Source organism: Fringilla coelebs, assembly GCF_963513975.1.
Source record: "Fringilla coelebs genome assembly, chromosome: 6".
NCBI lineage: Eukaryota > Metazoa > Chordata > Aves > Passeriformes > Fringillidae > Fringilla > Fringilla coelebs.
This window is the reverse complement of record NC_140034.1, coordinates 36,538,439-36,565,851: the sequence shown is the minus strand read 5'-3', so window position 1 is coordinate 36,565,851 and position 27,413 is coordinate 36,538,439. Positions and strand designations below refer to the sequence as shown.

Here is a 27,413-nt window from a genome sequence, read left to right as displayed (position 1 = left end):
CCCTAACCACCATTTTTGATCTCCCTGAGATACCTGACAGTGTTTAAATATGCATTTTTTAGCTTGATCACAGGGGCACCTGATATATTTGAAGAATTAGTGGCAGCTGTTTATTTTGACATGTAAGCCCCAAGAAAGATTTAAGATTATTCAAAACTTTGAACTAGCCTGCATATAAATTCATATGATATCAGTAATATCCATGCAAAAGCACCTGCCTTCAGGGAAGGTCAGGATTCAGAAATGCTATCTTTCGCAACAAATTATTTTGAAAGCATTTATAAAGATCATAACTTGTTTTTAAACATATTTCAACTGAGACAGAAGTTAAGGAAAGTTTAAGATAATACAAGTAGAGACAGAAAATGAGATATTGCAGACTCCTGATTCTCCAGAGAGTTACTAGGTGAGTAGAGTAGCACATCATCAATATACTGTTTATACACAGATCTGTGCAGCTGACACAGATCTAAAGGAATTATTAGTGATCATACACAAGTGACAAATGTCTAGATGCCTATCCAACATAGTACAGCTGGTTTAATGCAATTAATATGGAAGTACTCATGGAAAGAGAGGCTGCTAATCCTTGCACCAATTTCAGACACTTCCTTTTGCATTAAAATATTCTGTACACCCCCAACATTCTTCGTGGGCACTACTTTGTAGTTCAGCGGAGTAATACCCTACATGTGCTCAATATCTCCTTCAAGATTACCCAAGTATTTACAGAATTCGCTCTGCACTGGGCTGAAAGCAGCATGGGACTTAAATCAGGAAAAGCAGGGCAGTTAGCACGGAACATTAAAAAGCTCCCACCAGCAGAGCTAACATTACACCTGTTTTGGCTAATTAAAACATATAGTAACTATACACGATTACAGGAAGAGTTTTCGGCAAAGTGCCCAATCAGCTGGGCATTACTTACTGAGAGAGTACTAAAAATACTAATAGAATTCAAATGCTATTGGATGTCACTATGAAAAGGGAAACTTTCTCTTGTTTGTGGCATGGACTCAGAAATAAAGAGATTCAGTAGATGTTACAGGGACTGGGAGAACACAGATACACATTCTATTTCCAGATCACCTCTTGACTTACTGTCTTACATAGATATAAACCACTTCCCATCATCCTTAGCTTTCTCCCAAAAGCTGCTAAACCTATAAACACAGCAGTTCATTTTAATTAAGTACCTCAATTTTACTGTAAAAGAACTTCTATGAAGTATTTTGAGTAACATAATAAATCAAAGGCATTTTCTCAGTCACTATGCAAAATCAGCAAGAATCAGACAGCTTTTGAGCCAGCAGTCAGTGCATTTCATCTCATCATATACTGGTCTGTTCAATCTCAAAACTTCCATTCTTCATCAAGAAACTTCAGAAACAGACCCCTCTCTAGATAAATGCAGGCACTTTTGAACTCTTAAAAAAAAAACTCCACATACTTTAAACTTAACCTTCAAGCTTTTATCAGCTTTAACAACTTGTGGTTTTGAAATCATCAACTTTCTGTATAAAATAGAAAATTACTTTTTATGGGACTTGCGTAGGAAGATGAGCTACTCTAAAAAATGAGTGAACTGCAAGCAAAGATAAGGTTTTGCAAAAAAGACCCCACCATCATATAAAAAGAACACATGTTAAGAGCAGAATGCAAAGCCTTTGAAACAAATTAGATATTACAACAACTTTCTACTTTGAGGGAATGTAGCTGTTCAATGGGTCATTTTTTATTTGTTTGTTTTAAAGGGAAGGGATGTGTTTTACAACTAGGTGATGTAAACACAACTTGCTCATAGTCTGCACCTGTACAGAGCTTAGAAATACCACAGAACTTTAATTAAATTAAGATAAACTGCTACAGAGATTTTAGAGAACCCTTCTCACAAATAAAAATAGTCTACAAAGAAAATTAGGCATTAGAGTACTTCCTGCTACAACATCCATTTGTCCACAGTGATTCAACCTTACCGGATAACATACATTAAAAATGTACATCAAGATTAAATCTGCTACAGATTATTGGCTGAACACTCTGACTATATAAAGCCACAAGTGCCATGGAGTGGACTGTGCAGCCTGGCATTCCAGCTGCCTAGAAATCCTCAGGAGGCTTCAAAGAGATCAGCAGTGCTGGCCTGTGCAAAGGCCTGCCTAAGTGCTGCATGTCCCTACAGGGAGCAGTGGAAACTCAACACTCGAGAAGAACAGGAGGCTACAAATTCACTGTGCAGAATGTTCTGCAGCAACATGCTCAGCACATGCTCAGCTCCTTGCAGAGATGTCATTCCTAGTGCTTCAGTGACTTTTCTCCTGCAGCAACCAATTGCACACACACCAGCTGAACTGTAGAATAGTAATAGTAAAAATACTGAGCTCTGTGCTCCAATTTCATCACCTCCAGCACAATTTACATGGAATAAAGCACCATCATTCACAAATTATCTTCCCTTCCGAGATTCATTGCCCCTCAAGCATCTGAATTTACCACGTACCCCTGCCAGACCATAACTTCTACTAATTACCTCTGTCTGGGCACATGTGAGGCACTAACTTTCCTTCTGAGATGCTGATCTGTGCAACCTAACCCAGGCAACAAACAAAAACTTAAGGACTTACTAAAGTTAAGTCATGACTAACATCACACTGTCAGGCACTAACTACTTTGTAGATGGTTTCTTATTTTTACAGGGCAAAGGAGAAAACTACATTACACTCCAGAAGTTAAAATACTTGTACCAGAAGTAAAACTTTTAAGGTAAATTTCTCCCTGCTTTCCAAGATTTGATTTTATCCATGTGACAATCTAAGGGTAGTCTAGACCCCTGAGCACTGAAGCAGCACCACTACACAGCAAATGGTATATTTGAGCAGACAAGTGCTTGACTGTTTGATATCAAACCAGGAAAGAAGAGATATTTCACAGATCAAAGTTCTTTAAGCTCCTGTTAAAAGCAATAAAATTTACTTCAGTACCTCGCCCAGAAAACATCTAGCAGAAACTGAGTGCTATCTCATAAGTATGGTTGGCTTTTTACAACATACAGGGAAAGTCTGCTGGAGATAACAAGACCACAGAGAAATATCTTAAACACACTGGCACAGGCACAGAACATCTGGCAGGAACACAGAGTTTTCACTGACTTCTATTTTTATTTCATGTAAGTCTAAGAACAGGGCACAGACAAGAAGAACATATACACTTTAAGCCACAACCAAATTGCATCTTTCCAACTCCTACACATAAGCAATGGTAATAATTTCCTAACATACAAAGTAAGTTTTCCTTACTGTAAATCAAGATGATAATTTTTCTCTAGTAAAACTACATGCCTTATTTTTTTCTTATTAATGAGAGCTTTTCACACACCTGAAAATTCAGGAATATATTCTGTCCAAACTGGAATGGAGAACTGTTCAGCATTATTGCTGTATGCTGTCACTTAGAACACCTAAAATCCACATACCTGGAAAGCTTCTGTTTTCTCCCATACTCCTTATTTGGTTTAAGGCATATGCAAATTTTGTTTTCTTCAGATGTTCTCCTCAAACATCACATTTCCTGGGCTTATTAAAATAGCCATTCTCCTTTCCAAGCTGCCCAAAGCGCTTTAAAAGGATTGTTCAAAACCAGACGTAGTACTTCAGTTAACACCCGTATTAGGACCCTTAGGAGAAGGGAGCTGTCTGTGTATCCCTACTACTATTACAGCCTCAAACACAATTGAGCATGACTGAGACAAAGTCTTACTAAGAAGAAACAGAGTGATCCAGAAGATGTGGGCAAAACAATCCAATTAAATTTTAGGTTTAAATATTTAAATCTAATAATTTAAATATTACTGTGACTCACAAAAGAATTCACATCAGCTTATTCTGGTGAGCTTGAGTCATTTTATAAAGGGTCTTCACTTTACAGACCCTTATAAGAATGACAGAAATACCCTACACTTAATTTTACAGTTATTTCTGTAACATTAAGTTGCATCTTTTTTTTTTTTCCCTTCCTAGGCTATTTAAGCTCATCATATCCTTCCCGGGTACTCATATGATGTCTCTTTCGCTGATAAGTTAAGAACAAGGACTCAAAAGCCACATCAAAACAGATTATACATCCTATCTATTGCAGTTCCACAGAAACAGGTATCTGGCCTTGTCAAAATAACTCAGACTCCCTAAGAAAGATCTGTATAGACACAAGAGAACAAACAGGGAGAGCATTCAGTAAGTAACTGGGCTTCTTCTATTTATAGTGTCATTACAGAGTATGAAGAATCATTGGAGGATGATTTGAAGCATCAAACCAAGGTACTAAAGTCACTCTTCAATATAAAGAGCTTTCATGCCAAGAAAAATTCAAGTTAAGGATCTCAAACATTAAGACAGTAGTCATTAATGATCAGGTAATAGAAATACAGGGCTCTGCCTAAATTATCGTATCTCTCTAATGTAGTGTGTCCCAGGGCTGAACACCAGCAGCTCTACCACAGTAGGGTCCAAATGTAAAATAGTCTAGGACTTGATGAAAGAAACTCAAAAACCTTACATTACAAATATAAAACATAGTTATATATAAAAAAAGAAGTTACTTGTAAAATACAGTATCCTCTTACTTTGCTAGAATCAGCTTGAGTCAGATAACACCTCAAATCTTATGACACCATCTGGTGGCAGAGTTCACAGAAGAGAATTACCAGATGTTAAAAAGAGCTTTAACAATTTAAATTTGATTCTGAAAAAATTGAAATTTTATCCTGGATATCTTACAAATATTTTCTTTACAAGATAAGGTGAAAAGAACATTGATAGAAAAATACTTTGATTTTACCTAGATACTACAAGTTGTATCTCTGTACACAGTTTAGGTATGTATTTAGATGATAGTGTCTGCTGTTACTCTGTACTGGATTCACAATCCTGCAGGAATTAAGGTCTTTAGCTGACATCTCTTCAAATATGTGACATATTTGAACATAGAGATTAGAAGCCACATGAAGTTTGGTCACAGTGACCAAACGGACTTAGGTAACATGCAAACATAATTTGGGTAAAACCAACTGAAAATGCCAGGGTTTAGCACCTATTTAGCTAACTTTACGTACAAAAATCAGTCATTAATGGAACACACAAAGTAGTGCAAGTGTAGCTGACTTTTACTGCAAGTTCAGCCGAAGTCAAGCAAGGACTTAAAAAAAGCCCCAAAACATAATTCAGTTGCTTTTAACAGGAGATACTTCCAGATAGAAATCTATTTTCCAAGGTAAAAAGTTACAGAGACACATTGCATTGGCCCTTAGAGCCTGCAGTATTAATCCCAAATACAGCAGTGCTAATGGGAATAAGCTCTAAATTTCTGTAAAGCTGTTAATCAAATTTTTGGAAGGCTTAAGTGTTTGGGGGTTTTTTTTAGGCCAGGATCTGTCAGTTCAGCAAAACAGCCAATTTGTTAAATGCAGTAATTGAGGTTTAACTGAAAGAAGTAGCAAACAACTGAAGATTATCAATAGGTAACAGAGATATAGGACATGCAAGCCTGGAAACTCATGTTGAAAACAAAGTCCACAAATTCCCAATTCGCTTCTCTCTCAGGACACACAACCTCAGAACCTATCTGTTCTTTAAAGCTGCACTTCATAAGGTGTAGAAGGGAAGGTGAAAAGGTTTATACTTGCATGAGAAGATTGCTACCAAACCTCCATCAACAAAGTATACTGAAGCATGAACTTTATTCATCAATGCTACTTGTACCCAATGTTTCATAAACTTTCACGAATTGACATTCGTACGCATCCCCGAGCAGTTCTTAATATGTTTGGATTTGAACTACCCTGTGTGCAATGGTGAATTATTACTTTCAAACACCTCATATTTCATCATACTACTATGACTCGTTTCACGCTGTCAGTCCCATTCCTTTTAAGTTAGCAGATATTTATGGCTAAACTCGTAGATGCTTTCACTACAACACCTTTTTAGATATTTACTTATGAGGAAGGCAACTAAACAACTCTGCACTCAGTCACACTTCATCCCCGGAAACACTCCTGGCCAGCATGAAGAGGTAGCATGGTAGCTACACACCTGGGACAGAGAGTCCTCCGCCCTAAGCTGTTCTACAGCAGGGCATCAAAGTCCAGGGACCACTACAGCAATAGGGGATGCTCACAAGGCAAAGCAAAGCGCATGCCCGCCCCAAGGCGACATGCCCGCTGCCGCAGCCCCTCTCGGCCGGGCTCGCCCTGCTGCCCTCCGCAGGCCGCCCACTCCGCCAGAGCCGGAGCAGCCCCCATCGCCCCCGCCCTCCCCAAGCCCTCAGCTCCGTACAGCCCCGGTACTCACGGATCGCACCCCTCTCCAGGCCAGCGGCCCGGCAGCCCATTCCCCTGTGGGACCGAGGAGGCCCGGCCAGCACCGCCCCGGGACCGGCCGCCCGCACGGCGCCCGCACCGGGCCCACCCCGCAAGACCGCGCGCGGTTTGGCGGGGGCACAGCGCAGCCCACCAATGGGCCGGCGGGAGGGCGGCCGCGCTGCACGCTGGACGGCACGCCTGCGTGCCGCGGGGCCTGCCGGGAAATGCAGTCCTGGCGGCGGCGGGACCGCCGGGGACGGCCGACAGGCGAACGAACTTAATGGCAAGGCCACCAGCACCGGCCAGCCGGGGGCATTTACACAGATAATGATAACAGAAGTTATTGTTGTTATGTGCAAATATAGCGCTTTAAACACGCATAGTGCTACGTGTTACTGCTCTAAAAATCAGATGTTGCAGACGCCGTGGACATCTTGCCTGCCAGGGTGGCTGCGCCAGGGAGATTGCTCCGGGGGGATTTTTAAGGCGGGGGAGAAGGGCGCGGGCTGTGCAGTGTGCAATACGCATTTCTCCACTGGGATCTCTCACGAGGCCAAAGTCCACAGGGACTTGGAGCATCCCGAGATGCTGAGTGAGGCGAGGGAAACCAAGACCCGGCGCTGAGATCGTAGCGTAGCAGCAGTTCCACTGGAAGAGGAGCCACGTAAGTTGATGCAGGCCCTGATGCTGTGAAAGCTACCGGCTGTGATTTCGGTGCTTACAGCCTGACGGCAGCCACAAGGAAGAACTCATGCACACCCAAGAAGGAATATACCTCAGGAAAGGCTGCGCAGTTCAACTGCAAAGGATAAGGTCGGTGATTGCGAGGAGCAGCTTTCCCTTTCTGCCCTCCTTCTGGCCGCTGGTGGCAGAATGGGGGCTGACACTCATCGTCCTAGTAGAGATTAAACTGGGAGAAAAACCCCACCGATACAAATAGGGCCACTTCTGAAATGCGTTCTTTGCTGCCGCAGCTCCGGCCAGCACGGCCGGACCGCGGGCCACCACATGCGCAGGGACATGGAGCACGGCTTGCCAAAATTGGACCCCATTGAAAGCCTGGAAACAAAAAAGAAGGACTTACAAACGCTCTGGAATGGAGCAATCATCCAAAGAAATGCAATTCAAAAAAAAAAAGAGAAAATTGGTAAATTTTGTGACTGCAACCAAAAGGACCAGGATGACATGCCGTGCAGTAAAAAAGGACAAAGGATGCCAAAACTAAGCTCAGTGATGCTGCAAAATCAGGAGAAAAAAACATGGAAGAAGACACAGCTTTGAGGGGAAGATATGACAGACATGGCAGGGATACTGAAAAAACATCAGAAAAAATGAAAAAATTGGTGGCCAAAGTGAAAGGCATCAAAAGGCATGGGATGCCATCAGGTGCAGGGACATGGACCAAAGATTCCTCAACTGGTCCCCATTGAAATCGCAAGATTCCGTTTCCCTTCCCGAAATGAAATGAAATGAAATGAAATGAAATGAAATGAAATGAAATGAAATGAAATTTCCTTTCGGGAAGGGAAACGGAATCTTGCGAACCTCAAAAGAAAGGCTGACAAACACTCTGCAAAGGAGATAGGATCAAATGAAGTGCAAGCCAAAAAAAACCCAAAAATCCAAAAATGGGGACATTTAGTGAGTAGCAGAAAATGCTCTGGGAGGAAATGAGGTGCAGCACAAAGGACCAAAATATGCAATCCTGAGCTCACAGATGCTGCAAAATCAGGAAAAATGTCAAGGAGGAAGACACAACTTGGAGGGGAAGATATGAGAGACACGCCATGGAGAGTGAAAAAAAAAAAAATTCGTTATTTAAGTGAAAGCCATCCAAATGCATGGGATGCCATCAAGTGCCCGCACCCGGCTCTGAGACCCCGCACACCGCACAGTTCAAGCGGTAGGGAAGGAGGAGCAGCAGCCCTCGCCTGGCGCCGTGCCGGGTGTACACAGGCCGGCGTTCCGGCCCTCAGCCGTGCGAGGGCGCCGGGGGCGGCTCCTTGCCGCCGCCACATTGGGAGTGCCGGAGGAGGGGGCGGGCCGGCCTCGCTTCCGGGCCGGCGGTGACGCGCGCGGGTGGCGCTGGGCAGCGGGGACGGGCGGGACATGGGAGCTTAAAGGGGTGGCCCGGCCCGGCGTGAGGGAGCGGCGGCGGCTGTGGCGGCGCCGGTAGGTGTGTGGCGGGTTGGGCTTTGGCGGCTTGTAGCGCCCCGGGTAAGGCGGCAGGCTGTCTGATCCGGTCCGCGTCCTCCTCCGTGCCGCGTAGCGCCCTGTGCGGGGCGGGCCGTGGCTGCCGGGGGCCTGTGTGGGGCGAGGCGGGCCTGGCCCGCTGCGGGTGCCGTCCTGTATCGAGTAATGGGGCGCCGGGCCCAGCTCCTCCGAGCCCCCGCCTCAGCTGTGGGCTGTGCCCGCCCCCCGTGTGCCGGGAGGCCTCGTGGCCCGCCCCTACCGGGGGCGGTAATGCCATGTCCAGGTGGTTTTTGTTTGCTTGGTGAGAGCCCGTGAATTGCGCTTTAGTAGGGTCCAGGAGAAAACCCACCTCTTGTAGCTTCTTATTAAGCTTGTGTGTTGTATCCTGCTGCCTTTAGACTAATCTGTGAAATGCTCTAGTTAATGTAGGAACAATAAGAATCGAAGTGCTCCTTGGGCTTCTTTCACTTGTATGTCTGGATGCCGTTGGTCCTTCTGGGAAGCTGCTAACGAGTCAGCTTTATTTTTCGCTTTTTTCCCTTTTTTCTCTTTCTGTTTCACTTAACGTGAAGTCAGCACATGACTTCACGCTCTAAGTAAACGATCTAAAGGAACTTTGGAATTTTCTTTATGCAACTTCTCTAACTATTTGCCTAACTTTTTTTTTTTTCTTTAGTTCCCTGAAAGAGGGTACTAGATACTCAGTTTTTAGAACTTGGGGTGTTACTTTACTTCCCCTTCATAAACAAAGGTGATTCTGTGCTGTAGAGGGAACAGCTATGTAGTAAGGTGCTTAGGGACAAAGGAAAAGTCACTTGTGATATCAACTGCTTGGTTGATTGATCTGATTGAGCACTTTATTGCTTACTGGCAGTCTATAGGCCTGACCTCCTCTGCTCTGCAGTTTTTGAAGTAGGGGCGCAGATATATAGCACAGTTTGTGTATTTTGGAGAAATGGAATCTGTAACTCAGTAAATGGATCAAAGTTGGACTGTGAATTTGTATTGGCCAGTATGTGATTTGGAGGAGGTTTCATGAGGCTTTTTCAGGGGCAAAAATGAGTTGTTGAGGTGAGAGTAGAACTGAGCACAGTGCACAGAGGAGGTGGCATTGGTAGCGCCTATTCTTTGTGCTATCGCCTCTGTGCAGTGTGTTCAGGAAGCTGATAAGGGAAAGCAGGAAGCATGCAGAGTAGTGTCTTGGTCCTGGGGCCTGGCCTCTTCCTCCAGGGCCACAGATGCTTTATTCATTTATCTTGTAGACATAATCATCTGGAGGAGTACATTCTGGTGCTGATACCTTGTGCCACCCTGCATTAGCTGGGCTGAATTTCAGCTAACTAGCAACAAGTAGGATAGCTGTTTGTGTTAAGGAAGGGTTTTAAAAAAACAACTTTTCCATATTAGTTATATGAAGAATTTGAGAGAACACAAAGCCTCCATCACTAAACACAAAGCTGTCTAATTTTGGTCTTCGTAAGCATACAGAGGAAATTCATACTTAACATTCATATATCTAAGAATATTGTTTCATTAATTTTTCCATCTTTTGGGGGGAAGGCAACAGCTCCCTTTACAAGAGAAAGAACTGAGAGCATCTGCAATCACCTGAGGCTGTACCAATTCACTGACAGCTAAAAATACAGCTCATGAGATACTGGCTTCTACTCAGTTGCTGCAACAGCCGGGTTGTGTCACCAGCTAGTTCCTATCTTTGTGGTAGGAAGGCATAGGCTGTATTTCTCAATTATACTTGTAGATGCACTGGATAGGGTATTTCCTTCTCCCCCTCAGTTTACAAGTTATCAGTGAAGGAGGAAGAGAAGTTTGTGATGTTGATTAAAAGCATAACTTCACAGGAAAAGGGGTATATGCAAATAGAGGGCCTTCAGATGGTGGGTAAGGAAGTAGTTTATGATATGTAGCAAATGTAATGGATATATCCGTTGCTAAATTGGTTTCAGAATTCTGAAAGGCATTCAGCCTGTCAGAGGTACAAAACTACTGCTTGTCAGCCAGAGATGCAGAACAAAAATCTTATTCAGGGTGGGTTTGTGAAAGTGCCAGCAATCAAAACAATATTGATCTGGTGCAAGTAGACCTGTCTGGCTTTAGGAAACTGGTCACTTTTGTCAGCCTCTCCCTGTCCAGGTGTGAACAGTGTAATTGGAGTTGAACAAGCACTTTATCAGGCCTTGTGGTACCCTGCAGTTAATTTAAATTCATAAAGGCCAGTAAGGCTTTTGAGTTCTTTGGACAGCACAGTCTTAATGTGCTGTGACTGTCATAAAGCAAGGACTTAAGTTTTCTTTTTTCCTAGAGACAATAAGCGTTAGAATTGCTTCTCAGCTAAGTGCTGAAGAAGAGCATATTTAGGTCATGTAACTTGTCTGCTATAGCTGTCCTTACCATGAAAGTGTCTTATAAATCCCAGAAGATTACTGGTATTGAAAAAAACCTTAAAAATGCTGCGCAAAGTCACTGTTGTAACGGGTTTTGAAACTTGTCTGCCTTGGAAGCTGAGTGTGTTGGTATAAATAGCTGGCTTCCAGTTGGCAAGTAATTCTGAATGAAAATGAAAACACTTGCAAGAAAAACCCTTAGTGGTGCAGTGGAGTATTTTAGGCCAATGAGAGAGACAACAAAAAAAGATTTCACGTGAATTTTTTACACTTTGCTCTGGGAAGGTGAGTGGAAGAGATGATTATGTTGTTGCTGGCTGCGTACAGCAATGCTTTCAATCTTGAGTGTCTTTCCATTGAAATGCTTTATTACCTCCCCCCAAAGTTTTTAATGCGCCTATTGTCAGGAAAGCAGCCAGTGAACTGCTGTTGGATGAATGATACTCCCATAGCTTTCTTATCACAAGCGGGTACTTAAACCTGGGGACATGGTCAGACAGGTCACCAAGGGTGTTCCTCACACTGAATTTGCTCCTCTCACACTATGAAAGTTCTCTCTTGGCAGATGTTAGCTCCCAGTTCAGTAGCTGGGGACGGAACTCAGTGCTTGGGACTGATCCACTGCAAATGTGGCAGTGTGAGCAGTGCTTTTCCCAAGCAAAAATTTGCACTGTAGTCTCACGGGATCATCCTCCTGCTAATTGAGACCTAGCCAGAGCTCACATTAGTCACCTTCCAGCTTTTTCAAGGTAGACAAAGAACCCACTAAAATGCTTCAGCTCCTCTGTGAGTGTTGATTAACAAAATTAAGACCTCTAAGCCAGTGATGCTTTGAATGGACCATGATAAAATCCCCCCCAAAAGTGCTTCTTGTGTCCCTCGTCATTTTGCAATAACCTTTCTTTTGTCTTTCAGTCCTCTCCAACCTAACAGCTTCACATAGGAGAGTGAATTAAAAGTTTTTCAGGGTTTTTGGAACCATGACTAAATGGGTAGTAAGTCAGAAAAAAGTTTGTTTCCTCTTGGTCAGGAGATAGAAGTAACTTAAGCTTAATCCATCTTCAACTAGCTTGGGTAGCAATGACGTAGTTATGATATGTATTATAGTGATGAACTTAGCCCAATAAGAGTAGTCTTGTGAAGAGATCTAAAGCTTAAGGTTGGAATCGGAATTTCAAAAAACTCTTTCTTACTTGTACAATATCCCAAATATAGCATGGGAGTAAAAATTTGCTGGCCATGCATTTATTTCCTTGCTGCTCTGGTTTCTCAATCAATCTTCCTTTTTATAAGGCAGTGATAGTTAAGGTAATGAATGTGTTGTAATCTGTTTCCTAGTAGAAAAGTTTAATGAACCCAGTTACCTTAAGAAAATGCATTTTTGTAATGAGTTTAGTTTTGCATACTCTGCAGGTATTGGGCCTTCCTATGAAAGGGGCAGAAGGGGAGTTGTACTGAAATGTCTTTAACTGAGCAAATACTGCAGAAAACTGATAAAAGAAGGTAAACAAAGCTGACATCATATCCTTCCTTAAAGGAGTACTGCTTTGTCTTAAGGCACTTTAGAGTCTTGATTAAAGCTTGCCTGTCTAGAAAGAAAATTAAAAATAGCTGAATATTGTTGTAATTATGAAATATCTTTGTAGGCTGTTGTCTTTTTTTTTACTTTGGTTATGTTGTGGCTAGGATTTTGTAAATGGTAGGAGAGGGAAGGTGAAGAAAATAGACATTGAGCATCAATGTTAAAATAAATGCTTGCCTTAGCAAATTTTATTGTAACAAATGTTATCATAGCCATATCAAGTTTTTTCTCTCTGTGTATTTTGTCTTTATTGAGTAATCTTAATGCCTTATAAATTGTGTCATATACCATATACCTTGGAGATACCTCCAAGGATGTTTTCTGATTCCTAGGCAGAAAGATGGGTAAATGAGTATCCTCTCTGTATGTATGTATACTGAGTTCTGTTGGAACAGCTGAGTTACTTCAATACAAATGGCCTCATCTTGGCTGTTAAAATTTCTTTTGAGGTATCTTGCATGAAGGGCACCTGCTATGTTCAGCTATTCCAGTTAGGCCTCCAGCTATTCAGTGTATATTCACATCTTTGGAAACAGCCTATTTTGGAAGTGTTTTGTTTGTTTTAAATTAGTGTTGTGTGCTTTTTAAAATGTTTGTAACTGCTATATGATGACGTTTTTATCGCCTAGAGAATGTGGTTTTCTGTTTTGCCGTATGGCACTAATTGCCTCTGCAGAGCTGCTGTGTAGGTTGTGTCTGTGCTTACAAAAGCAATGCTGCAAACTAACAAGAATAAAACTATGGGTTTTTGGAGGCTCTGCAGTGGTGTCAAGCAACAGAACAAGAGGCAAAGGGCAGAAACTAATGCACAGGAAGTTCCACCTGAATATGAGGAAAAGCTGCTTTGCTGTGCAAGTGACTGAGCACCAGAACAGGTTGCCCAGAGATGTTGCTTAATCTTATTCAGTGAAAATAGGTACTTTCCTCCCTGTCCCAGGTTTACTGGTCCTTAGGTGTGCAAATCAGCTTGAAGGGCATTCTCAAATTCAAAGCTGGCACTGCCTCCAATAAACCTTATGAAAGGAGCTTAAGCCTGTGAATGAAAAGATAATTCATTGATTATACACTGAAATTTGACTACTGAAAACAGAGTTATTTAGAGGCCTTGGGTGAGAATATCTTGTTGTTTTGGGTTTTTTTAAGTGATAGCAAAAACTAACTTACATTGACATCTACTTTAGAGAAGTCTCCTAGAGCCATAGTCTCAGGCTATGCTAGGTGCTAAAGACCAAACCTGCTGAAATATTCTTTAAATCTTGAAGTACTTCAGCTGTAAGGGATTTAGGTGTCTTGATTTCAGTTCACCATCAGAGTAATGCACACTTCCTGTGAAGAGCTGTGGGGTAACAGCTGGGCAAATCTGCATAAATTTACCCTCCTAGGATGAATTACTTATGTTAGATATTCTAAAATATTGATCTTGTAGGGGAAAATTAGTCAAGTTAAGCAGCATGTTTGGAATTATATCCATGAGTAATGTGAACTTAATTGCAAGCTACTCATGTGAAAGATCAAGGAGTAGTTTAAAATTAAGAGGGAAAATTTTGGGGGGAATATAGCCTCTTATTTCTCAGTTTATGTGCTATCTCATTAAATTCTTGTATAGCCTGTGAGCTTTGTTTTCCCATTGCTAGGAGTGATGGCTTTATTACCATTCCTCCAAGAAAAATGCAGATTCTTAACTCTGAAAAACCCATCTCTGATAGGAATACACTTATTGATGGGATTGCTAATTCATCTTGTATTATAGGCAAAATATATATCTTCTGTTTTTAGCAAAAGGTAAATCATGGTGTCTTGGGACTTCAGTTATGACCCTGTGCTTATTATGAGAAAGGTAGATTAGAAAACCTTTGCTGCAGTTTCAGATGTACCAGTTAAAACCTTTGTGGATCCTTTTGCATTTAAGACATTCACTATACAATAAAAACATTTCTAGAGTCTTCCTTGGGATCATTTTAGGTGGTGTTTCGTCTGTAAAAATGTTTTCCTTTTTTCGGATATTTAAATTCTTCAATGGAAATGGAAAGAACACTTAAATTTTATACTAATAACTTAAATGTCTTAATAAATTTATTTCTAGATTACTGGGCAAACTAATGTGTTTTTCCAGCATGGAGAAGTTTATTTTAAGACCTTATTTCCTGGTTTTTTTCTTACTAACCATGGAATTTTTAAAAAAATGTTTAAGAAGCCAAATCTTGGAAAAAAACCTGCTTCATATACTGATTGTTCCTATATTTCTTTTAGGTCCTCAGGTTGTATCACCTGAATAATTATTTTAGTGTCTTCTAGTCCTAATGAGATGTTTTACTATGCAGAATGAAATGTATAGGCTCTCATTCTTTGAACTATCTTCTACTTTCAACTCAAAGTACTGGTGAAAGGAGAATTCTGATGCTTACTTGGTGTCTGTTATTACAGGGGGAAGGTTCTCTTTAAAGTGATTCCTTACAAGTAGTATTTCCTCATCATGGATGAGCTGTCACCTGAAGAAATTCAGCTGAGAGCGAACCAGGTCACTGATGAGGTAAATATTATAGGAAGACATCTGGGATTACAGTATTTGTCTGACAAGATTAGAATATCTTTTAAAAGCAAAGACAGACCAGGATAATGATTCTGCAAGGTTATAGCTGAATGTTTTGAGTTTTCACTTTAGTTGGTGAATACTGGAGTGAAGACTACTCCTAAAAATAAGAATGAGTTTTAACTGCTGAATTTTGAAGTCACTTACTTAACTGAGTACTGATCAACCAGTCCTGATTACTGATATGATAGAATTTGGTTACCTACAGCATTGTTAATTGTATTGATACTTCATGGCTTTTATTAATTTCAACGTATAGTCTTTTTTAAGACTTTCCAATGGGATAAGAAAAATAGTAGCAAGGACTAAAACAAAGAAAAATTAATGTGCTGCCAATATGAGCATGTTGTAGCATGTATTAAATCTAGACAAGGAGATGATCTATTGGTGTACAAGGCGTATACTATTGCCTTACTACAATGAACTGACAGAGAAGACTTTCAGATACTGATGTGTGTATAAGTAATTAATGCACTCAATTAAAAATTCTCTTTCTAGTCTTTGGAAAGCACAAGGAGGATTCTTGGCTTGGCCATTGAGGTAAGAAAAAGCTTTTGAATTCTCTGGATTTATTAAGTATAAAAAGCATCATGCTAACTGTAATTTTAAACAGTTTCTTTGTATTTCTGGAGACACACACACTTCATCATTAGAAGTTGGTGCTTTAATTCAGTAGTGTCGTTAGAATGACAAAACCTGCATGATTTACACAATCTATCAGATTACAGAAGAATCAATATCCTTTTTACCTGTTTTAAGCAAAAGGATCTGATCTCCAAATGGTACAGATTAGTTGTAAAAAGTCTTCTGATGGTCAGTTATGTCTTTGGCTGCTGCAAAATTTTCTTTTCATAACATCTTTCATCTGTGTTTCAGCTCACTTTGTCTGTGAACAATGTAGAAATGTTTCACTTCTGAGGACAGTAGGGCTCAGCTGGGTGGGGTGGTAGAGTGCGACTGCTCTTGGTTCAAACAAGTAATTCTACATGCATCTTACAATCTGCTCATCAGTTTTAACTGATAAGGAAACTCAACACCCTTTTACATTATTTGAAACAAAGCCGTATTTTGTGTTTATCAAAGTGAAGTTGTATGAGGAATCTACTCCTCTGCACAGTTCTGGCTTGCTGAAGATGCAGCTGTTAGCAGTGAGGCATTTGAATCGCGGTAGCCTGATGAATACTTCATACACAAGTGTTAAGTACGTGTCATGAGCCAACGTAATTTCTCTTGGTATCATAGTTTGCTGATTCATTCTGTGATGCCAGTTTACATTAAAGCATGGGTGCAACTTGCATGCTAGATCCAAGACTCTGAGCCAGCAAAGAGCTCTCTGCTGTAGTATATTCCTCACTGCTAAATTCTTAGAAATTATTTTGCAGGCTTTGTTTTGCTTGCTTTCATTCTGGCTCCCAGGACTAAAAGCCTTGTAAGCCCTTTTGAAGGATGTAGGGATGAATGAACCAATTGCTAGTTCTCAAAATGAAGCACAGCTAGGTTTGCTTCTCTAGCTAGATGTTGTCACAGTTCAATCTGAGTATTACAATAAATTTTATAATCTTCTTGTTATGTAAGAAAAGCCTCACAAAACCACCATAAAAATCCCACTAATTGAGGTAGGCTGAAAAGCACCTTACCTGTTACATTAACATAGCTTGTAATTTGAGGCTTCTAATAGCTTTACTGCAGAAGTTATATTACGTACAGTGTTTTATTATAATCTTTGTTGGATTATCAAATTTACTATCCAGACCTTCTGATTTTGCACTGCAGTCTCATTTTATATCTGCAACTAAATTTCTTTCTGCAGTCCCAAGATGTTGGCATCAAAACTATTACCATGCTGGATGAACAAGGAGGTAAGTTCTTCCCTAACACTAAAAATCAATATTAGAATGCAATGAGTGTAAAAAAAGAACTATCATAGAAGAGTTGTTGCTGAAGCTAAAGGCTTATTATTAAAGACTATTTAGGTAAAAATATTTCCTAGTTGGTTATTCCTAGGTACTTGTAGTATTTAAAATATGTTTTAATGTAGTTGAGAGCTAATGATAGTTACAATGTAATACAGCTCTGCTACAGAAGCTGCTTTCTTCCACTATGGCCTGAATGTAACAAGCTGCATTTATTCTAAAAGTAGCAACAGAAATGTTGCTCTAAGGATGGGGAAGATATTTGCAAAGTAGAAACCAAAACCTCTCACTGAATATCTTTCGTAAAAATTAAAAAAAAATCCTAGAAGGCAGGAAAGAAAAAAAGTCAATAGTCTTCATATAAAGATAGAACTGAAACGTGTTCCTGTTATAAAGAAATGTTAATTTTACCCACTTTTTCCCAGTCTATGTTTAGTCAGGTTACTTGTTTCTCTTCTAGAACAACTAAATCGTATAGAAGAAGGCATGGACCAGATAAACAAGGACATGAGAGAAGCTGAGAAGACACTGACAGAGCTGAACAAATGTTGTGGGCTCTGTGTCTGTCCCTGCAACAGGTCAGTTATATTGGTACTTGTGCCTAGAGTTCTAGAATATTCCCTATCTACTGTACCAGGAAATATTAACTAATTAAAGAGCTAATTAAAAAATGCTGAATCTTTACCAAAGTTGATTGTTTTGGTTTGTAGAGCTGCATCCTTTTAAAATTGTTTGAGAGTAACTGAAGCTTACTTGTATCTAACCATACATTGTGCCCCTTTTAATGTAACTATAGGTGCTATATAGCATCCTGCACAGTTGTGTCCTAATCCCTTTAAGGCTTCTATTTAGTAGAAGACTATCAATATCCATGCAGATGAGACCAAATTGGACTGCAAATAGCTATATGTAAGTGCCTGTCTGTTAGAAATTTGATTCCCAAAATAATTTTTTCACAACAATACTTTTGTATTAATTTAAAAACAAGACAACTTATTCATGCTTTAGGGAGGGTGAGAGTAGGGGAGAACAGTGCAGGCACTGGTGTTAAAGCTTTAATCTTTTCACTAGTGAGTATGTAAATTCCTGCAGACCTGCTTCACATTACTTTTATAACATCAATGTTATGGCTGCCTTTTCAAAGTCAGTTGAGTAATTTAATCTTTAGTATGACACTTGATTTGTACTTTTAAACAAGTAAACAGCCTGAACAATATCAGAATTATTTTTGATGGTGTCCTAGCTCTAGCTTTAAGTAGTAAAGTACTAAATTGTTTGTGTTAATTGGATGTGATCATAGCCCTTCCAAATGAAGGAGGCATAAATTGAGTATGGTGACTGAAGTGAATAGTGTGTGCATTTGTTGGTTTTTGCTCTTTAGCATGAGCAAAATCAATTATCATTGAATGGAGAAGTAGCAGAAGTTTAGGTAAAAATTCCTTGGAGTAGCTTAGTCTGCTTAACCAAGAGAATAATATTTTAAGGGTCATTTAGGATAGATATGAATGTGACTTCTAAGGCTGAAAGTCTTAGTGCTTTAGTCCCTCTAAAATGCAGATGTCCTGATTTCTGGATTGGTGTGCTTACTGTATATATTAGTTGGCTCAAGCTGGTGGACTTTGAGCATTTTGACACACTCAGTCTTTGTTTTCTGTAGTTGATAGTCATATTTCATTGAAGCTAAGCAAGTTATTGACACTTAGCAAGCTCAGAATTTGTGAACTCTTGTGGCACTCCAAGAACAGAAGTAGTTGTGTACCAAACTGGACAGTAATGTATAGAAAAAAATAGGTAAGTAGAGGGCAGCAAAGAAGAGAGAGTGTCTTTCATATATCTACTGGTATGCCAACCCTTTTTTCAATGTCAGATTTATTTCTCAGCCAGTTACCTCCACAGCTTTTCATATTTTTCATAAAAGCATAAAGCTAGATAAGCTAAATCAGAACACTTGCTGAGTTATTGGGTTTTTTTATATTTCTCCTAGGTTTAGATTATTTATAAGAGCTTTGTGAAAATAAAAAAATACTGGCAGTTCTGTTATACAATCTATGTACTATTAACAATTTACCTTTTTGTTCATCTTTACTACTTTCTTCTCCGTTCTCTCCTAACACTGATGCTTGCTTTCTAAAAATGAAGACTAGGATAAGAAGCTGTATTCACTTAAACTGGTGAAAGTGGATTTTAGGACAAGGTCAGTGTTAGTAGTGCAGATGCATATTTAACCAGCTGTCTGAAGTGATGTTTCTATTGCATTTGTGCTTGCATGTGCATGGTGTCTGTCTGCATGTGGTTCTCCTTGTGACTGTGCTGTTTTGTAATACTGGCGTGAATGGAAAACGTCCATTACTGCAGAGGGTGTTCTTAGCTGTGGAAATGGTGAGCAACTGCTTGAGCCATTGCTGGTTTGACAGGTTGTGTGAATTGCCTAAGTTTTGCAGAAATGAAACCTGAGAAATGTGAATGTATAGTAATTAGAAAAACAGCTCTTAAAAGCAGGTGATGAGAAGTTTTCTTCTTAACTGTGCTTACTTTGGACAGTAATTCTTTTTCTGGCTGTCTACTTCACAGGCGCAACTAGTCCTCAGGTCACTTGTTTCTTTGTTAATAAAATCCTCACAATTGCCTCCAGCACATAAGACTTTGCTCCTCCTGAAGCAAATCATACAAAGATCTCTTCCTGTTATGGCTTTAGTATAAATGAGATTAAAATATAGCACTCAATCTAGTTGCAGTAAACTTAGAGATCTTTAGGCCTGTGTATGTACAAGGAGCTAGAATTGACTAGTTTAGGTTTCTTTAGAGTTTTGTTGGGTGCGATATTTCCATTATGAACAGAGAAATTATTCTATTTTTTCCCCTCAATAACTCACTTTAGATTACGTCTTGTAGGATCTGACCTATGAGATATAATTTCTCATATTGAATACATAAACATCAGTAGAGTGAGGGGGAATATTTGTTCATTACAGCTAATTTCACAACGCTTCAAACATGGAACATCCAGGTTACTGAAAGGCACCATATCTCTAGAAAGTGCCCGTGATTGCAAAGTTAGGTGTATTGAGACACTACAGATTTCCCTTCACTGGAAAGAAGCAGAAAAATGGCAGTGTCTGGATTGTCTAGCTTAAATCTGAAAATGCCACAAAACAAGGTGAACATGAGAATATTCTCAAAATAAATTCTTCAGAACTAATGAAAACAGACGTCAATTTAGATAAATTTATTTTGCTAGGTTTTCTTCTCCTCGTGCTTTTGTGGCTCTGTGATTCTTGCGACTGCTTTGTGTCAGTGTGCTTTCTTTATTTTTTTTTTCTCCTATGATTTACATGAAAAAAGTATAATGGCAAGTTGGCTTATTGATTTAATGGAGTTAGTACAATTGAATTGCAGAATGAGAACTACTTAAATATGATTACAGTTAGTTCATAATCAAAATTAACATGAAAAACATTAACCAAGTATTTTTTTAATGTTTGATTAAAAAAAATAGTAGGAATTAATGGTTTTCTTGCATAATATAGGTATTTGTTTGAGGGAGTTTTTGCATTCATCCTCATTTCTTCCTGAAAGGTAACTAATCTTGTCTCTAGATCATTTCCTGTTATAAGTGCAATTCTATTTTATGACAGGATAAGCTTTCCTGTGACTGTCATGAGCTTCTGTCCTCTGATAAAGTATTGCTTTAAGCAAATTACTGTTCATTTATTAAAGCTTAAGACCAAAGTAATCACTGTCCTTAGAGTAACTCAGTTGTGTTTGTACTATCAAGATACAAGAACTTGTATTATATAGACAAAGTTTTATCTGTACAAAATTTCACCTCTTTTGGGCACAAGACAGATGTTTATGAAAATTCTAGATTAATACTGAATTTCAGTCAGGAAGCTATATTTCTGATGTAGTGGTTCAGGTTTTTTATTTTTATGGACTAGGACAAAGAACTTTGAGGCCAGCAAAGCATACAGAGCAACCTGGGGAGATGGAACGGAGAACTCAGCAGACCATGTGATATCCATGCAACCAAGAAGTATAAATCAGCGGCAGCCTCAGACTTCTGCAGGACCAAGTGGTGGATATATTACAAGGTTTGCTAGTTTGTATTCCTCAGTCTCAAATACACAAATCCTGTTTCTAGTTGTCAGCTTCTTTCATATGCATTTTAGGTCAAGTTGCTAAATAGAAAATGTTACTATTGTTTGGAGAAATTGTTGTATCTTGGAGAGGTGGTGGCAGACACCTACACCTTCAATATTGTAGCGCTCATCCTACGCTTCTTTTTTTTTTTTTTTTTTTTTTTTTGATGTAGCGGTGGTATGGTCAGTCTGTTTCTGGATGTGAGAACTATAAGGCTTAGTATTCAGTTCTTGAGGGGACTGTTAAAAATATCAAGGTCTATTACTGTCATAAAGTATATTTGAGACAAACTCATGTCTTAAATTTCAGGTAACTATTTTAATTTTTAAGGCTATCTTTGTAGTAGTGGCTTGCTTAGCACTCTTTTTTGGTGAATGCTTGCTTGAAATACAGGGTTTTAAAAGGGGAAAAAATACCTTGGTTTGAATGCATAGTGCAACCAACAGTCAAGTTTTACTAGAGTAAATCTACACTTGATGAAAGCAAGTTCTTGATTCTTGAAACATTGTCTTAATTATTTGAACAGGATAACCAATGATGCCAGAGAAGATGAAATGGATGAAAATCTTGCTCAAGTTGGAAACATTCTTGGGAATTTGAAAAACATGGCTTTGGATATGGGCAATGAGATTGATGCCCAGAATAAGCAAATAGACCGGATAAATATAAAGGTAAATGTCAAAGGTGTTCTCTTCTCTCAGTTCAGAGGTTGTAACTCAGAGGTTATTAGGAATGTGCTCACTGTATTTGCAGCAAATATGTGGTAAGGTTATGCTATCCTTTAGGCTGCAGTGATTTGAACAAGAGATACACCTTGATACATACAGGGTATATAGCTTAAAATTCAAATGCTTGAGTGCCAGGAAACCTAAATATACAGCACAGATTACTACTTACTCTGAAGTCTAATAAATTTCATGGGATCAAAAGTACACACATTTACTGGAGGTACACCTGGGGTAGTGTTGCTCACAGGACATTTTTTTTCTTGTGGTAGGGAATAGGTATTTTTTTACAATAGCAAGGTTCTTCTGGAATTCCTGGAGAGTCACTATAATGAATGTAAAGTAAAACAAATACAAGTTATTCATTGCCCTAATTCTTGTGGATGAATTAATATTGGACCTGGGGAGACTTTGGAATAATGGAGTTTGTAGGTGCAGGGGGAAATGGTCTGCACATTTAGTTAGTTATAGTAACTTCTGTTTTTATATATAATTTTATTACTTAAGTGTTAGCTTCTCCAAACAGATTAACCATATACCTTGGGGTATATAACCATAACCTTGGGGAAGGTTTCTCTCAAAGGGAAGGTTATTGAGAATGCCAAGTCTATTTTAGAAATGTCCATATTCTGAAAAGAGTAGAAGTTATTTTGTAGGCATCCTGGTTGAGAAAGGAAGAAAAACCTTTAATGAATAGTGTATATTAAATATTTCAAAAAGTAAAAGTGAACACTGATTACTATGAAATTATAACATTAAGACAAAATGGGATTTTAAAAATCTCACTGAAGTGTTGCAGTAGGGTTAAAAGCAAGAGGAATGGAATTCCTCTGGTTTGACAGAAATGCTGGCCGTGCCTGTGTCAGCAGCTCAATTTTGTCTAGTAATTTAGTATTGATAAGGCAAATCAACATGATTACATAAAGGATGCCTTAGTTGTTCCCTGAAACTGTACATCTGATTACCATATTAAAAAAGTCAGACAGTTTGAAGTACACTAGAAAATTTCTTGGAGTTTAAAATGAGGTGTGAAATTCTTATAAAGCAGACTGAAAACTGCCTGGTCAAATAAACTGCCAGTGGGAATTACTGGTTTTAGTTATAGTGTTTCTAGTAGATTCAAGCATCTTTTTTGTCCCGATGCTCTTTTGGTTTAGTGATTTGAATAAATCTTGCTGATCAAGTCTTACTAATTATTGAAATGTGGTGTATACAAGTTAGAAATGCTTTGCAGACCAGAATAAAAATGAAAGTGCAATTCCTGGCTTGGAGACTGGCAGCTTGTCTCAAGATATTTAAATTAATCCTTCTATGCTGATAAGTTCTTGAATGTAGTGAACAGTAGGGAAACCAAACCAAATGTTGTCTGTAAATCTCCAAACAACAGTATCATGTAAAGAAACAAAAAGAGTTTAACTTCAGACTAGAATTGATACTTCTATTTTTTTAAGAATTGTGACTCACCTGGGAAACAGGCTTGACTGGGTGACTTTTGGTAGTATTATGCAGGACTCCTAGTCTGAAGAAACCCATAATGAAACTTAAATTACTGGATTTTTCTTAGAAGATCTAGTAACTAGATTAGTGTTTCCAAAGTGTTGTTAACAGATTAGAGTCTCCCTTTTCCGTAGTAGATTTTTGTCCCTCCCCTCCCATGGACCTGAAAGGCAGGAAGGAGGGAATGGGAGGGAAGGACTTGAACTGCACGTGTGCTCTGCCCAGCCGATTTCAAGTCAAAGGTGTGAAATGGCTAATACTTGGCACATCAACCTGTGCTAATACTTGGCACAGCTTGAGCTTCTTAGGAGTTCCACTCACGGTGAGGGCAGAGGCTGGTTTTGTGCCTATCACTGTGCTTTCCCCCAGCACACTGCATAATTGGGGAATTACTTATAAACTCCTTATCATAGCTTTCAGTAAAACTATATTTTGGCACTTGTTCAACTAAAATAACGTGACCTAACTTTTGATGCTTTAAGCAATAATAAAATCTAAAGCTTGTTCTTAAAATACCATATGGATTTGCACTAAGCAAAATAAATCTGACTTCATACCCATAGGCCCGACTATTACTTCTAGTTCAGAGCAACCTTGTTGCTCTGTAGAGGTTCATAAGATGTCTAAACACTGGGAGAGAATTTTTATTCCTTTGTTTTGTTAACATGCTTCCTGACCAGCTGAGGCAGGCTGCTGTGTTTTGAAAGTCAGAGAAAGAGTAAAACCTTTTTCTCTTGGTTGTTTCTGCCAAAATTGACAGCATATGCTCTCTAGGGTAAAAAAATTACTTCCAGCATACAGACATTGCTCCCCTTCTCTCTACCACAATGATGATACCGTGCGATTCAGAAGTTGATGTCAGTTTGAATTTGTTTTGCATCGAGTCTGTAAATGACCTATGAATTTTTCTTTCAGGCCGATACAAACAGGGAACGCATTGAGCAAGCTAACATCAGAGCCAAGAAACTAATTGAAAATTAAAGCCTGCTGTCATTGTTCAATGACAGCCTCTCCAGCTGCAAGCCACCGTATTCATGGATCTGTGAAACTTCTATTCTGAAATAAGAGGGGCTGGGACAAATGAAGCAGTACCCTTTCTGTAGGGATTAGTTTTCTTTTATTGCTTCATGTAAACATGGCCTTGACTCCAAGAAAGCAGCCAACTTCCTTCTACTCATCTGCCTTCACTTTCTTTAAACTGCTCAGGGCTAAAAGTGTTAGGGCTTTGAGAATCTTCTTGCATGTTTGATTCCTCTTCCCAGTTTGTTTTTTGTTTTTTTTTTTTTCCCTGCACCGGAAATTCAGTCCTTTATTTAAGTTGAACAAGCAGGGTAACCTAAACTCACAGTTGTGGAAAGTTGGAGAGGGCACTTTGCACTGTTTGAAATACCTCATAAGTTGAGTGTCTTCACTAAAATAGGGACTAGGTGAATGTTGTCTGATTTGTATCTCTAGTGTCTAACCATAGTTTTACAATCCAAACCACATGATTGCTTTGGAGTTGAATTTGTGGATCACAGAATTGAAGAGGCCCATTACTTACAACTTGTGGGTTTAGGGCTTTAAAACACTTCCCAACCACATGAACTTTAAGGTAATGGTAGCCAGAGGGATATACAGGTTTCCATTTCTTTACTGTAAATTGACATCAGTTTGGAGGCCATGACTAATCATGCTGCACTGTTCTGATAATATTTGTTGTGTGTGTATACATATCTGATCTAAGCCCCATGCACACAAGTAGAAGAAGAAAAAACTATCTCCCTAAGGTATTTATTTGATGGAAAATTTTACACCTCTCATCTAAAAGCTAACTTTGAAGTGTTTGCATGAGGCATCTGAACTGGAAGAAACTGAGTAGAAAAGCATGCAGTTTGCTTGCATCCTATATCTTACTCTCTTTTGGCCAGTTTTCACTGGAGTTCAGCTTATGCCTTTCTCCAGTGCAAAATAATGATTTAGATTTGGTTCAGAGTTTGCTCTCAGCAGTGACTTTAGGGGAGTTTCTAAAACCTACCAAAATCAGAAAAGCTTATTGTGAAACTTCTTTGTGACAAGTCTGGAGGAAGTAGTAGCTATTTATGAACTGTATGCTAGTTCTAAATAAACTAGTTCTAAATAGAATCCTGACTGGTTTATTATTGAAGACATTGGGACTGGCAATTGGAAATATTACATATCCAAGTTGCTTGCAAATAAAATGTTCTTACTCTGTTGCAGAATAGAGGAGTTTCTGACCAGGTGAGGTAAACCACTCTCCTGTGAAGAAAAGTACTTTGGTTTTACTGTAATATAAAAAGATTTTCTTGAAATTGAAATAATTAAATTCTAAGTGACTTAGATTATTTTTACTCCACCCAGCAATATATTATGCCTGTTTTAAAGTTGAAAATGATGCTTTGGACTAACCTGTGATACTCAGTGTTGGATGGCAAAAATCTTCAAACCAAATTGATTGGACAAATAATTAAAACTTAATAGCATTATGTGGTGCTTTTTTGAAGGACAGTACACAAATGCTCTGTGGCCACTAATATTGACTCCCAGAGTCAGAGATGACACTAATCCACAAAAATGCAGGACAGTGTTTGTTAAGTGTTCTATTTTCTTTTTAGTAGAAATAAGTCAGTGTTACCAGTATTTTTTCAGTTGGGTCCCAGGACAGCTTGATATTTAAAGAAAAAAGAACCAAAACCAACAAGCACACGCACAAAACCCACAACAACCCACCAAACAAAAACCCAACCAAACAAAAAAACCCAACCAACCAACCAAAGGATGGGGCAGCTGCATGTAAAAATGGGCCAGTGGCAGTTTGCCTTATGTGGATATGGTAAAGTCATTTTAGGGGACTAGATACTTGAGTAGTGTGGGTTGGCTCCTTTCTAGCTTCCTGTAAGTGTTGGAATGCTACTGAATTTCAAAAGCTCACTAGCTACCCAGTCAGTAAATTAAGATAGTATGCTTAAAAATGCAGGTAGCAGGGAAGTACTTTTAAGAACATTGCATAATAAACTTTGAACAGCCACCTGCATAGAGACTTTGTATGCCCTTTTTTGCTTCTTAAAAACTTCCAATTAATTTAAGCAATATTTGCTGCTAGTTGTGAAAGCAAAAGTATATGTTATTTAATTATGATTGTCTCCTGGAACAGAAGACTGAAGTGGTTACCTTATTCTGCTTACGCAATGCGAGCCTGCTCTGTAGCACTTGGACGTTCCAAACATCGGAATGTTTTTCTCCCTTGCTGTTGCAAGTTCTTGTCCTTGATTTGTCTAATCTCTGCCAAAAAATGAGCATGTTGGCTGATAAAATGCTGTGATTGGTATATCAAAACTGTAATATTGCAGCGAATACCACACAAAATAATTTCTGAGACTCTTGAGTATTATCTGAGTATCAATACTATTTTCTGATGCAGCAAGAGCCGCATCTGTGAGGGAGTTGGTGCCTTTATGTTAGTCAAAACCAGTTTGCTTCTTGGATGTCTTACTGTTGTCTCTAGAATAGATGCTTAATTTGCATATCTATGGCATGAAATGAACACTTGTACATCTTTGTATGTCTAAATGCTATTAAGAATGAAGGTTTACAATTTCTGCTTTTGATTGTTAAACTATATATTGTGCACAAAAAATACATACTTTTATAACTGAATGTGTTTTAAAACTATTTTCTCTAGAAATGTCTTTGTTTAGTTTCCTGTCCTTGAAAAACTTGGCAGAACTATTTGCTATTATGCAACTAGGAAGTTCATCATCTATTTTTATTTCACAGAACTCCCAGTGTTAAAAAAGGATAGGTGTGGTTGGGAGGAGAGGAATATTGTGGTCTTTAACACTCTGGTTTTGATCCCTGCATAATCATCTCCTAAATGCAGACTATGAACTGTGTCCATCTCTTTTTTGAAAGACTGTGACATACATGGGATGATAAAGGAACAAAGTAAAATAACTTAAAACTTTCTAGTTAAGTATTGGTAACAGATATGCAGCAAATAATTAGTCCAGTAGATG

At 39.1% G+C, this 27,413-nt stretch overlaps 2 protein-coding genes across 4 annotated transcripts in view; one reads left to right on the top strand and one right to left on the bottom strand.

Moving 5' to 3' along the window:
• The window catches only part of ZNF106 (zinc finger protein 106), a 38,834-nt gene extending 32,362 nt beyond the window's left edge, over positions 1–6,472 (bottom strand). For 2 of the 3 annotated variants that reach the window (XM_084207230.1, XM_084207231.1), the window contains exon 1: positions 6,345–6,472. The gene's annotated coding sequence lies outside the window, so the exon portion shown is untranslated. The remainder of the gene's footprint in view (positions 1–6,344) is intronic. The other variant, XM_084207232.1, reaches the window with a different exon arrangement.
• Positions 6,473–8,415: 1,943 nt separating this feature from the next.
• On the top strand, positions 8,416–27,046 carry SNAP23 (synaptosome associated protein 23). Its single transcript, XM_084207481.1, has 8 exons — positions 8,416–8,527; positions 14,957–15,062; positions 15,621–15,662; positions 16,933–16,981; positions 17,496–17,613; positions 20,974–21,126; positions 21,702–21,846; positions 24,313–27,046. The coding sequence occupies exons 2-8, from the start codon at positions 15,006–15,008 to the stop codon at positions 24,376–24,378; spliced, it is 630 nt and encodes a 209-aa protein (XP_084063607.1). The 5' UTR covers positions 8,416–8,527; positions 14,957–15,005; the 3' UTR covers positions 24,379–27,046.
• The last annotated feature ends 367 nt before the right edge of the window (positions 27,047–27,413 follow it).